Genomic DNA, 14,693 nt, shown 5'->3' with positions numbered 1-14,693 from the left:
ATATGCTTTATGCCTTGGTGATCAGTCATTTTTTAAACAAGACCAATATTATTGGCAGGAGGGGATGGTATGTGGAACTCATCACATCAAAATATGATCCTATCCTCACCTGATATTTACATGCACAATTATAGTGGGGTTACTGGATAGCAAATGAGGAGTAGGAACCCTAGCTGATTTTTCCCTCCCCTCTTCCTCCTCCTCCTCCCTGCCCTTCTATCGCATGAAAACCGAGTAAATGTAAGGGCCCCTTTGCAAGCTTGACTGACATCAATCAAAGATTGAACTGGTTGCTTTTCTGATTTATATGATGCAATGCCTCATCGTTGGAGGCCATTACCCACTGTGCTAACCCTTCCTCCAATATTATGGATTGGAACTTCCTTGATCTGACTTGTAGTGATCTTTATGTTGATCTCACTGAAGGCAACTTGCCCCAGAATTTGCTGGGATCCTCATTAGTTTGTGCTGGAATATAAAAACCAGCAGATATCAGCACAATAACAAATTACTTAATTGAGAGTTTGGCAGATGTAACTGGGAATGACCCAAATGATCGAGGAAATTTATGTGTAGTGACGTTTTAGTATAAAGTTGTGTAAGTCATGCAACAAATTTCCTTAAAATCTGGTGCAACTTAGCATTTGCAACAAACATTCCAAGGAAATTCAGGGCTTATATATTTACAGAATATTTTAAATTAACATCATCTTTAGTTTTGTGCATTTCTTGATCTTGCTTTATCAAATTCATAATTAAAAACCTATATTAATACAATTTCTTCAGATGTTTTGTGAAGGATGTGTGTTTTAAAGCAGGCAAAAACTTTCTGTGCTTGAGGATTTTAGGTATTTTATAAAAGATTGATTACATCTTTTCAATTATTGATTGACTATGAGTCCACGTAAATAACTCAATTAACTGCATTGCTTTGCATTTCATTTGAGTTAAATTTTTTTTTTCAAATGGGGCAGCATTTACATTTCTGAAGCTACAGCAATATGAATTAGTATAATTCAAGTTGATATCTTCCATCCAACAGCTTTAATTAATTAAAGTTCATGCATAATTTCTTAATGGTCAGGCATTTACGTTACAGTTAATGTTCAAAGGCAAAAGTTACCTGATAATTTACGTTGAATCCATATTTCACGTGCACTACCAAAAAGAATATAGATTTTTAAAGAAGGATTTATACTTTAACAGTGATTATGGTGCTTTTAACCAGGGTCGTGGTCTTTGGAGTTGTGGTATATATAGATAGCATGCTTTTCATGCAACTTCTTCCATGGTGTAAGGCAATTAAACCCTTGAACGATGTGCTTTATAACTTCACGGAGTTAATTGCCTTTTATCTTGCATCCTCCCCAAGCAGTTTTTTTTAAAGAAGCAAAACTAGGGTTTATTTTCTATTGTTGAAATTCCATTCTGAAGAGTCAAGGCAAACACCAATGTGGAAACAGATTTTTGAGATAATTGAATTAATTAATTTATTGAGAGAATTTTGCAATCCGTGAAAAGCTGGAACCCAATCCTAATTGATCAGTAACAGCACAAAAACTAAAGCTGTAATTGTAGGTTCCAGCTGCTCACAAAAAAACAAAATCATTTCATACAGGAGCACTCCATGTAAAGATCCCATTCCTTTTGGTCAATACCATTTCATCCTCTAGCCTGCTTCTCTGTCTGACCAGTGAGGTGGCAAGTTCTGCTCCCCCTCAAAGCAAGTTTCTGTTGTGTGATTCTTTTTATTGGATCAAGTTGCAGAGAATTCAGAAACAGCTCTAATACAGAATATTACTCTGCCCAACCTATACATAATGCTGTGCTTCTGTTATACCTGGGGTACAGCTTTTCCATATTTAGATGTTATAACAAGATGGCAATAAAAATAAGAGAGATTTTTGCCCCTCAAGCTATCCATATGTTGAAACAGATGTACCTCTGCCTCATTTCAACCTCCATTCTAGACAGTTCTGGTATATTCAGTGTTGATGCATCACTTTGTTTATCCCCTTAGTACCTAGGGTAAATCTATTGTATACTTCCAAGAAATCATTTGGACAGTATTCCTCTAGGAGTTATGCACTCTCAGGAGTCATGAGGTTGCAATTTATAGTTCACAGGTTTTTTTTTTGATGACAAGTTCTTATTGCTGTGCTAATGGTGAAAAATCAAATTAAAATTTTCTCTGTTTCATAATTGCTTGATTCTAACTTATGACTCTTTCCGTAGAACCTGCAATTGAGTTGAGGAGAAAGACAAAAATAAATCTCTGTAATTTCTTCAGATGACAAATTATTTCCTCTAATAAGTTTCTTATTGTAGAGATTTTGACTTAGTTTTAATAGTTATTCAAAGAAATTCTGCACCCATTCTTGTTTTTGCAATTTTGTTTTTTGAAGCTATTTCTTCTCTATGTACATGATCCACCCCTTCCCCTCCCTCTTTTGGATGTGGGTGTTTCGGATCTGTTTATTTAACTATTATTTTGTTTGCATGTAATGGTAGCCTATCATTGCATGACACCTTGATTTAAGAGTAGATTGGCCTGTGGGGTCCATCTTGTGAAGCATGGGTTTGGAGAATGGTCATATGATTAATATATGACTTCATAGAATAAAAGTACTACTAGAAGGACACTTTTAGTGAATTTTACTCAATTGATTCATGACCTCAACTAAGGTAAACGTTTTAATGCTTTTAAAGTTCTGTTTAACAGTGCTGTATATGCTTCATTCAATTAAACAAATCAGTGCATTGTCTTATAGGCTATTAAAACTCAAAATTCTCCTTTGCAGCTGGAACGATATCTGGAGAAGAAGTACCTATAGTCTCAAAGATGAACATTAAAGAGTACAGAGATGGCTTTTCCTATGAAAAGTTTAATTTTCACAACAATCCAAATATCACATTCTACGTATATGTTAGCAACTTTAGCTGGCCCGTTAAAATACAGGTGAGTGATTTTCAAAAAGGCACAGTTATAAGCCTTTAATATCTACTCATACCAAACCTGAAATAATGGATTCTCCTAACCATAAATTGAAAGAGTTAGTATGTCAAAACTCTAACCTACTCTTTAACTTGAGATTATCGTAATGGGATTTTCATTTTATTCTGCAGATCTGTAAAACACTAGGTATGCAGATCATGAAGTGAATGAAGTGCCAAGTGTACAGTAAAAAATGCTGCACATTGAGATATTATTAAAGACCAGTTTTATTCTTCCATCAATTTGCTTTTATTTGTTAATTGGTGCCAAATCCAGTTATCTACTACATTGATTTGTACTGTGGCTTTTTGTGTTCCCTGTGAGTGGACAAATTACAGACTGATACCACTAAGTGTTCAGCTGAATTGTTAGTGTAAATCTACTGGTATGTTGGTGCGATGGAACTTCTATTTGATGACTGTGAAAGGTAATGACATTGACAGCAGTATTTGTCGAGCATGATTTCATAAGTTAAACCATTAAATTAGTAAGAGGACAAATGAATTGCTGTGTGCATAGTTGTATAATGTAACTTAATTATTCTTTTATTGTTCCTAAATATCAAATTATGACCCAACATGAGCTGTTTTAAATGCCTGGTGGAATCAGGTGCTCTGAAGAATTTCCATAATTTATTAATGAGGCACCACAAATTTGGTTACTCTGTCTTGAACAAAGCAAAGCTTGAAAATAATTTTCTAGTTAATATGACTGTTTAAAAAATACATAGTGTAAATTCTGCAGCATTTCAGGTTACTTTTTTGCTAATCCGCATAAAACCATAGCTGAAATCATGTTTATTTATAATTTTAGCAGAACAAAGTCCTGTGTCTAGTGCTGTGTGGAGACCACTAGACACGGGACTTTGTTCTGCTAAAACGATGGATAAACATTGGAGATATTGTTGTGTAGTACTTATGTTTCTGGACTAGTCATCCAGAGATCTCAACAGAGAATGTGAGTTTAAATCCTGTCATACCAGTTGGAAAATTTGAGTTCAGTTTTTTAAAAAAAGTCTAGGTAAAATGCTGTTATAAATAAAAATGACAAGCTTTCAGATTGTTATTAAAAACCCAATTCCTTCAGGTAAGGAAATTTCAATGCCTTCCCTACTCTGGTTTATGTGTCACATCAGTCCCAACAATGTGGTTGACTTTTAACTGCCCTCTGAAATGTCCAAGCAAACCATTTACCTTCAAGCCATAACAAAGAACACCAGTCATTCAAGAAGACTTCTAACCACCTTCTTGGGGCCGAGAACTAGAGTTGAACAATAAATGCTGGTCTTGCCAGTGATGTTCACGTCCTGAGAATATTTTTAAATTTTAAAAATGATACACACCTGCTCCAGCATAACTCCTGAAGTAATTTTCTACAGATAAATGAAACTGCACCGTTGATGTTTTAGAAGTCTGAGAATGTTTCACTTAAATCTAGGGATCCTTGGTAAAATCTCAAGTTAATACAATGGAATAAAGTTTTCTCTTACTGATGGTGCTGTGGATGTTAAAGTCTAGATTACAGTGACGAGAAATTTCCTGAACAAGACGGGGAATAATTCATCAGTTGTTTGTGCTATTGACTGAAAATCTCACTAGGAAATACATCAAGAGTTGTTGTTGTTGGAGATGAATTTGACATTACTGAAGTGGCAGGTGCTCTTTAGATTTAAGTTTTAGTTAAGCTGCATTGTGGAGCAGTGTAGAAGGAATTTTATTCTTTGTTAAATCTGTGCTACATGATCCAGGAACACTAGTTGCTGACGCTGAACACAGAGTGTGAAGTATTATTCATCAGTTTGGAAAACCCCATTGGAGCAAGAAACTTGACCTGGACATGAAACTTGACCCCAGCACATTCATTATAGTACAACATTCTCTCTTATTTCTTGGTGGTCGTTAATTGTTTGGTCATTGACAAGGAGAGATGGCGGCGTAGTGTTAATATCACTGGGCTAGTAATCCAGAGGCCCAGACTAATATTCTGGGCTCGTGGGTTCAAATCCCACCACGGTAGCTGGTTTAATTAACAAAAATTAATAAAATTGACTTAAAAACTTATCTGGTTCATTCAGCAGGTTCATGGACAATTAGGGATGCCCAGCAAATGTTGGTGTTGCCATCGATGCCCATATCATATGACAGGATAAATTTTTAAAAAGGTAACCACTTAATGCTCATGAAAAAGTGGTGGTAAGCCATCTGCTTGACTATAACTGAATGGCTTGCTAGGCCATTTCAGAGGGCTGGTAAGACTCAACCAAATTGGTGTAGGGCCTGGATCGGAATGTGGAGTCAGGTATGGGCCAAACTGGAACAGGATGCCAGATTTCCTCCCCCAAAAGACATTAGTGAACCAGATGAGTTTTTTTCAACAATTTCATCGTCACCTTTGCTGATACCAGCTTTTTATTCGGCATTATGCTTAATCTTCACTTACACTTAATATTTTATTAATAAGTAATGTAGCATTAATTAATTAATTGAAGAAATCTCTTGTGTAATCTCTACAGCTGAGAAATTGTTACAGATGTTAGTGGATGAATGGTTAACACATTCATTGATTTATATTTTTCATCACTTTTAATTAATTTGTTGACTCATTTATTGGTTTAATGTTTTGGTTAAAACAGCGGACAGGGGAATGTGATAGGAACCCATTAAAGGATTATCCATTAATATTAGAATAGTAATTTCCAGCCTTGCCTCTGAAATTCTTAAAGCAATAGAAATGCGTTAGTGGAGTTTGGTTTTCTGTGCAATTTGAAAAGAAACCCCCAACAGATCTTTGGGCCTTTTTTAAAAAAAATAATAATAATTTGCTTTTTTTTGTCCTTGATCAACTTTCCTTCTCTTTAACCCTGATTTCTTGATTATGTTGGTTTATGCTGGTACACAGTTTTGGGAAATGGTGAAAGCCCCCATTAACTCTGCCATAAGCTCAGTTATATCTATAACCAATTTTAATACATGTGCACTTACAGCAAGAGTCATAGTGGATAGTGGATAGTGAGCAAGAACAACCAATGATATCCATGCCACGATCAGGCTGGTTTGGATAAGGTTAGCTACTTCAGTGCAAACCAGGGGTTAAACCTTAGGTGCTCCTGATCAGTATGACTTCAGTACCATACAATGAGTGTACCACTTTAGCCATTAAGAGCTGCTTACTTTCATTGTAGTAGAACAATTTGACAAAAAATTATACTCTTCCTATATATTGAGAAATAGAAAATGTTTCATTTTTAAGCTGTTCATATTAAGATTGTGCTAAAATGTTATTGTATTTAAAATGATGGACATTTATTTTACGTTGAAGTATGAATGTATTTCTACCAATCTAAGAATAATAAATGCAAACATTCTGCACTTAAAGCATGAAACTTTGATTAAATATTTTGGAGGGAGTTGAATATAACCTGAAAGTGGATGTGGGGATCACAATGAGTGTTATTGTAAAATTTTCCTCTGTGCGGTCAGTTTTTCCAATGCATGGTACCTTTAAATTTTTTAAGTGGACACACACAAGCAGTATTTAACCACAAGGCCTGCATGATACCCTCCAGGCCGGTGCACGACCAAGCACATATGCAGCTTAGTGGAAACATTGATCATGATGACTATTAACCTGTGCCCATTCCTTCCAATACAGGGAGTACTCAAACTTCTCGCTGCCTGTTAATTTAAATGATGGTAGTGTGCAACCCAGCAGTAAATGAGCTGTCTTCTGGCTGGATGCCTCAGCAGGATCTCATGTTTGTGCAAAGCTAGCACCACTTAAAGTTAGCCTGCATCCCATAAAGGGGAGATGCATTCTGGCTGCAGCAGGTGCTGAATGTTGCTGGGGCATTATAAATAGGAAGAACAGTAACTAATGGTACAACAGGGCAGAAAACATGCTCCAGGGTTCTCAAAAACAGTACAGAAAGCCATGATGCAGGAAGATCCTTTATCCACAGGGTACCAGGACGCCCTGCAGACCAACACTGCAAAAGTGGGAACTGTCAGCTGTCATGGTCATTGCCAACAATGTACCCCAAACCAGAGAGTGGTGAATCTATGGAATTCATTGCCACAGAAGGCTGTGGAGGCCAGGTTGTTGAGTGTATTTAAGGCCGAGATAGATAGGTTCTTGATTGGTAAGGGGATCAAAGGTTACAGGGCGAAATCTTATCAGCCATGATTGAATGGTGGAGCAGACTCGATGGGCAGAATGGCCTAATTTCTGCTCCTATGTCTTATGGTCTTATGGATCTGATGCAGTGCCACAAGAAGTAAAAGTTGGTCCCTTAGAAGCAGAGATAGGAGAAATTTTTATGAGTAATGAGGAAATGGCAGGGACGTTGAATGAATATTTTGTGTCTGCCTTCACAGATGACACAATTTGCTTACCAGAAATAGAGAGTAGGGGCTAATGAGAGTGAGGAAATTCAGGTAATTAATATCAGCAGAGAAAATGTATTGGTGAAACTCAAGGGACTAAAATTTGACAAATCCCCAGGACCTCATGGCCTATATCCTAGTGTTCTAAAAGAGATGCCTGCAGAGATAGTGGATGGACTGTGTATGATTTTCCAAAATTTCCTAGATTCTGGAATGGTCCCAGCAGATTGGAAGTCAGCAAAAGTAACACCGCTATTCAAGGAAGGAGGGAGAGTGAAAACTGGAAACTACAGGCCAGCTACCCTCTAATACTGGAATCTATTATTAAGGAAATCTTAACCCGGAACTTGCTGTGAATAGCTACATTTTCTGATGACACAAAGATAGGTAGGAAAGTAAGTAGTGAAGAGGACATAAAGAGGCTACAAAGGGACATAGGTTAAGTGATTGGGCAAAGATCTGGCAGATAGAGTATAATGTGGCCAAATGTGAAATTGTCTATTTTGGCAGGAAGAATAAAAAAGGAGCATGCTAGCTATATGGTGAGATTGCAGAGCTCAGATTCAGAGGGATCTGGGTGTCCTTGTGCGTGAATCACAAAAGGCTAATATGCAGATACAGCAAGTAATTAGGAAAGCTAATAAAATGTTGTCGTTTATTTTGAGGGGAATTGAATATAAAAGTAGGGAGATTCTGTTTCAGTTGTACAGGAAACTAGTGAGACCATATCTGGAGTACTGTGTACAGTATTGTCTCCTTATTTAAGGAAGGATGTAAATGCATTAGAAGCAGCTTAGAGAAGGTTGACTAGTCTAATGACAAGAATGGGCGGGTTGTCTTGCGAGGAAAGGTTGGACAGGGTAGGCTTGTATCCACTGGAGTTTAGTAGAGTAAGAGGTGACTTGATTGAAACCTTCAAGAACCTGAGGGGTCTTGTTGGTGGATGTGGAGAAGATGTCTCCTCTTGTGGGGAAGTCTGGAACTAGGGGTCACTGTTTAAAAAAATAAGGGGTTGTTTATTTAAAACAGATGAGGTGAATTTTTTTCTGAGGATGGTGAGTCTTTGGAACTTGCTTCCTCAAAAGGCAGTGGAAGCAGAGTCCTCGAATATTTTTAAGACAGATAGGCCCTTGATAAACAAGGGGTGTGAAAGGTTATCAAGAGCTTACAGTCAGATCAGCCATTATCTTATTGGATGGCAGATAATTCGTATGTATGTTCATAACAATGCACTTAGAAAAGCAGATTATGATTGGAACAAGTCGATATGAATTTACAAAAGGGAAATCATGGTTGACAAATTTATTAGAGTTTATTGCGGATTTAATTTGTAGGGTAGATAAAAGGGAACCAGTAGATATAGCATACTTCGATTTCCAAATGACATTCGATAAGGTGCTATTCAAGAGGTTAACACACGAGATAAGGGCTCAAGGAATTGGCGGGGGGTGATATATTAGCATGGATAGAGCATTGGTTAAGAGACAGGAAGCAGAGAATAGAGATAAATGGGGCATTTTCAAACTGGCAGGATGTGTGTGACTAGTAGAGTGCTGCAAGGCTCAGTGCTGGGGCCTCAGCTATTCACAATTTATATTAATGATACATTATGTACTGGCTTTTTATCTATCTAAATTTGCTAATGATACAAATTTAGGTATTCATGTGAATGGTTCCAGGGCTGAGGAAGATAGATTGGAGAAGTTCTCCTTGTAGCAGAGAAGGCTGAGAGGAGATGTGATAGTTATTCAAAACGATGAAGGGCCTGGAGAGAGTAGATAGAGAAAAACTGTTTTTATTGGTAGAATGATTGAGAAAAAGATGGCACAGATTTAAGGTAATTGGCAAAAGAAGCATTGGAGGTGTGAAGAAAAACTCTTTCACAGTGAGTGGTTTAGATTTGGAATACACTACCCGAGAGTGTGATCCATCGAGGCATTCTAAAGGGAATTGGATTATTATGTGAAAAGGAGGAATGTGCAAGACCATAGGAGTGGCATTCGGTAAATTAATCATTCTGAGAGACATGGCAGACATGACAGACTGAGTGGCCTCTTTCTATGCTGTAACAATTGTGTGATCCTAAAAGCCGTGAAACTTGTGAGTGTCGATGTTTAGACGGACTTGTGCAAGGAACACAAAGTTAGCATGCAGATACGGCAAGCAATTAGGAAAGCAAGTGTCATGTTGGCCTTTATAGCAAGGGGATTAGAATACAAGAATAAAGAAGTCTTGTTACAATTGTTATGGGGCTTTGGTGAGACCAAATTCTGCAGTGCAATTTTGGCCTTCACACTTAAGGAATGATACACTTGCATTTGAGGCAGTACAGCCAAGGTTCACTACATTGGTTCCTGTGATGAGAGAGTTGTCCTACTATGAGAGGCTGAGTAAATTGGGCCTACACTGTGGAGTTTAGAAGAATCAGAAGTATTCTCATTGTAACATTTAGGATTATGAAGGGGCTTGGTGGGCTGGATAGTGAGAGGTTGTTTCCCCTGTCTGGGGAATTTAGAAAAAGGGGACACAATTTCAGGATAAGGGGCCGATCATTTAGGATTGTGATGAGGAGAAATTTCTTCACTCAAAGGGTTGTGAATCTTTGGAATTCTCTTCTCCAGAGGGTTGCAGATGTGCTATCATTTAATGTATTTGAAGGTTGGGATAGACAGATTGTTGGTCTGTCAGGGAATCAAGGGATATGGGGAGTGGGCAAGAAAGTGGAGTTGAAGTCCAAGATTAGTCATGATATTGAATTGCAGAGCAGGCTCAATGGCCATATGGTCTTCTCCTCCTCCTATTTCTTATGTTCCTAGCTCAATGACCTCTCAAGTGGTCAAAATCAGTGAATGGCATCTTCAACTGCCATTTCCTTCCAACTGAACTACTAGCCTGCTCAATTCACCAGCACACCTCCCTTCACTCATCTACCAACAAACTTTATCAAACACAACTCATAATTGACATTCAAACCTTGACTTCAGCCTCATAACCACGTCTCTCAGCTTGCATACACTGACATCTATCATCATACAAACAGATTGCACCAAACTCACTGACATTTCCTTTTTTTCTTGCAAGATAAGGTAGTACAGAACTACAGGCATCTAATCAGGGGGCAGGCATAACTGCATGCCCTCTCCCCCACTGGAGGAGACATTGCTCAGTATCATTGGAGCAGCCATGGCTGAGGCTGTGGCTACTGGTGGAGCTGAAACCATTGCAAATGACAGTGTGTTCATGCCTAATCTTCCTCCTCAGATCCCACCTCCCCCTCATCCTAAAACCTGATGCACAAGCTGCAGATGGTGTAAGCATTTCTTGTTTTCCCACCCCTTACCTCAATGTAACCCTACTCTTGTGCCATTCTCCTTTCAGACACTCAAGAACTGCCACCTGGCTAGGCAGTGGTGCAGGAGCATGGAAGCGCAAGACAAACAAGAAACTTATGATGATGAAGCACCATCACTTGATCTCAGGCTTGCAGACAACAGCTCAGATTCTGGCATTGCACATAGTTTAGAGGAAGCATAGAGGCATGAATGGAAGTGTATGGTGAATTACCTGTAAGAGTGGGGTGCAGCAGGGACAAGAAGAAAAGTTAAAGCAGGTGCCAACTCCCTGGATGGTGAGATCAGACTTGATTTCTGCTGCAGAAGACTCAGGTGAGCACTTTGATCAGGTGACTGAGAGGAAAAGGCAAATGGGCTTGGTGCACTAAGAGGCCTATCAGAAAGCCTACTGTCACTGTTGAAGAGCAGGGAGAAGTTTGACATCAATTTGACACATGGCTTTGGGTAGAGCTTGGAGCCCATCCTTTCCAGCGTGGAGGTGGTGGCCAACTCCATGAAAACAGTTGTAGATCCAACCATGATCCAGTGTCTGGCAGCTTCATCGCACCACAAGTAGAAGCCAGCCTTTGGTCTTGGTGGTGAAGTGGAAGCTCAGACTGAAATCATGTAAACTCAGCTTGTTGCTGTGGAAGCACAGCTTTCTGTCCTGCAGGCTCAGATTTTGTCCTTGGGCAGGTGACAGGGAATCTGTGAGCACAAGCCTGCTATCCTTTCTCAGGAAAACAGCTCTTAGCCAACGTCATCTGGGTTTTAGAGGCCTTAAGAGCCCCACCCAAGACTGCTCTTTGTGGACTTATGCAGTGGTAGACTTGGTCATTGAGACCCAAGGTAACATGTGGGGCACCGGTTGGGGCAACATGTGAGAATTGGAATTCCTTTGAGCAGAGTACCCATTCAACCCCCTGCCTTTAACATCATCCTTCTCATGGCCCACCTGCACTTCCCTGTCATCAGTGAGCTGGAGAGCAATTTTACTGCAGATCAGTGAGCTGATGAATGGCCAAGGCTAGGATTTCATCAATTCCATTTAAGGTGGCAATCATGGTGTGCAAAATATTGGTGAGGGCCTGCCTGCATTTATTTGATTGCCACATTTGTTGCTCCATGGAGGTAGGCACTCCTTCCACAGATGTAACTATCATTGCAAATGCCTGTAATATAATGTAATTTATGCTTTCTAGATAGATTCAGCTGATCTATTTGCAAGCTTGCACAGTGTAGATGTAGTGCCACACAATGGTGGTTCTCTGCTGCTCCAGAAATATCCCGATCTTCACTGGCTCAGAAGGTTCAGCATGTGTCTCCTGTTGAGCAAAGCTTGGAACCTCCTGTAGCCTCCAACAGGCACTCGCCCCACTTGTGTATCCTTGTCTCCACCATCTGCTGTTACTTGTAATGTGCATGTGTCACCAGGTGAAAACCCAACTACCTGCCTTACCGGTTTCATCACTGGTCTCACCAAAGTGTGAATAGGTGTATGGTCTGCATGACTCCAGTGATGGTTCTCCCTCAAAATGAGTGACCTCTTCTAAGGAGTTGTCATCATCCTCCTATAGGCAACCAACAGAGTGACCCTTGAAGACCCTGCAGGATATTAAAGACATGATTTAGAACTGTCAATGTAAGAATGTTTTTAATTGGTCATATTTTACTGGCCTCTAATATCAAGTCAACATGAGTAAGTGTTGTATGGCATGTGGACTGGCGATACCTAATTCTGGTAGTTGGAAGGCTCTCACCTTTAACAGTCAGGCATGCTGAGATTCCACTGACCTCCAGTGCTATCTCCTCTTCAGGCATTAATTGCGAGATTGACACCTCTGGTTCACTGCCTTTACCTGGTGTTCTGTCCTGTATTCCCTGCAAGGAAGAAAAGGAGAGGCTTTTAACTGAGATTATTGGAATGTGTTAAATGGATGGATGGACAGCATACATTGAGATGTGACATTGAATTCAAATGAGAGTGGGTCAGAGTGGAGGTTGGACAGGTGCAGATGTGAGGAACTGCATTATCAGAGGGTTGAGTGCACCTGCAAGTTAGTTAGTTGTGAGAAGTGATACTGAAATAGGCCTGAGTAGACAAGGGGAGAGGGTTGGCTGATGCATCAGAATGTAGTTGAATGTGTCACTATATTTGCCTTCCCTGCCCCGCTTAGGTTATCAATCAGTTTTTGGTGCTACATCCACAAGTGTGGCGCCACTATCCTGCTGCTCATCTCCTGTACAACCTCCAGCCACACTGCCTTGCTTTCACTGGCATGCTTCTTCCTCTTGTCATCAAGGGACTGTATTTCCCTGCGGGCCTTGTAGCTCCCAGCATCACATCCATGGAAGCATTATTACAGTGCGATGTAGAGTTATATCCTTGGAATTCCGTTCAAACATTTTCTTATTTTGTTCTCCCAACCCCCAGAATCAGCAACTGTCATCTTTGCAGTGTCCCTTTAAGTACTGGAGTTGAAACTCGTAGATCATAATTACGCCCACTCAACCTAACTGGGCGGGAATCCTGGAAGGTAGATGTAAATGCAGTGTCTGTACTAAGAAGTCACTGACAGATATGCTGCATCTCTGGGCTTCCTGTGCACTACCAGACCCCCCAAATTGCTCCCATTGTGTACTTATGTTGAAATTCTCCACATTGTTTCTTCTCTGTGGCTATTAATTGGGAGCAAGGATGTTGAAAAGAATTCTCATTCTGTGCATACGTTGGCACAGGTATCTTCTGAACATTTATTCCTGTACTATGCACTTGCCTTGGGGAAGCTTTGGGCAAAAGTCTGCTGCTATAGTTCTTGACAGATTTGAAGCCTATCTGGGGAATGCATTGAAGTTGACGGTACCACACCACCACAAATATTCTTGATACATAAATATATATCATTCGCATTGACTTAGAAGTACAACGCTGTCAAAACAAATGATCAGGGACAATAATGACTTATCAGTACCAGTTAGTTCTGTGGTTGACTTTGAAGAATATCATGTGTTTCGAGATTTGGAATGTTTATTTTGTCTCTAAAGCACAAGATTCAGTTTTAATGAATTTCAAATGAAGGTTCTGCTTTGTGCATACAGAAGGATGCAGTCTCCACTTTCTCAGATAACATTTGGTATAAAGTATGCAATAGTATAGTCAACTTTGTGTGAAATGATACAAAGAATGAATGTATTTTATTGACCTAATATTACTTGCAAATTTTAGTCAAATCTTAATTTGTTTTAAAAAAAAAATCAGGAAAAATGCATTTTCTTTTCAAACTTTTGCCAATTTGTTCCTGAGTTTCTTGTATGTGGTCTGGTTGTAGGCATTTCAGCAATATGATTGTGTGCTGTAGTATTAGCCCACAGGCGATAAGCAAGGCTTTTCCATACAAATTCCTCAACTTCAGAGCTACAGTGGTCAAAGGAAAGGAATTTGACCTGAGGCATGTCTTGCTTTAGGCCAATCTTGTGGACTTCTTGTGAAGCAAAGCCTGAGAGCTTGCCACTGCTTGCTCCCACCGATGAGAAGGTGCACTACATAAAGAATGTGGAGAATAAATGTGTGTGTCATATAAATCCGGTTTATTCAGACTTTTTTACCGAAAATTCGAACAACCTGCCCAACAAAAGTTCCTTATTCATCAAAGCTTGCATGGACTGTGACAAAAAAAACAGTAAATTGAATGTAGTGGATTATATACTTAAGTTAGATTGCTTACTAAGAAAAAACAATGAAAGTGATATAGATTCAATATTGTGACAGGTGTAGATCCTTTTTCATTATTTGCTTAAACTGTAACTAAGTTGTGTGCATTCATTATCCACTGAAATCTCACTCCTGCCTTTGATTTAGAATGTTGAAGATTTACTCCTCATTTCAGAGCTAGACCATGGCCTAAATTTTCTGTTAGGCGGGCGGAGCTGAAGCTGACACGGGTGACCACGGACCTGATCAGCGGCGATTGGGGCCGCGCCGCC

General features: G+C 39.4%; 1 protein-coding gene across 1 annotated transcript in view; it reads left to right on the top strand.

Moving 5' to 3' along the window:
- atrnl1b (attractin-like 1b) overlaps nucleotides 1-14,693 on the top strand; it is a 1,080,114-nt gene that overhangs the window by 511,117 nt on the left and 554,304 nt on the right. Inside the window, exon 24 of the mRNA XM_041209279.1 lies at nucleotides 2,802-2,959. Coding sequence (XP_041065213.1) covers nucleotides 2,802-2,959 — 158 coding nt within the window. The remainder of the gene's footprint in view (nucleotides 1-2,801; nucleotides 2,960-14,693) is intronic.

The sequence above is a fragment of the Carcharodon carcharias genome, chromosome 17, assembly GCF_017639515.1.
Source record: "Carcharodon carcharias isolate sCarCar2 chromosome 17, sCarCar2.pri, whole genome shotgun sequence".
NCBI lineage: Eukaryota > Metazoa > Chordata > Chondrichthyes > Lamniformes > Lamnidae > Carcharodon > Carcharodon carcharias.
This window is presented reverse-complemented; position numbering and strand designations above follow the sequence as displayed.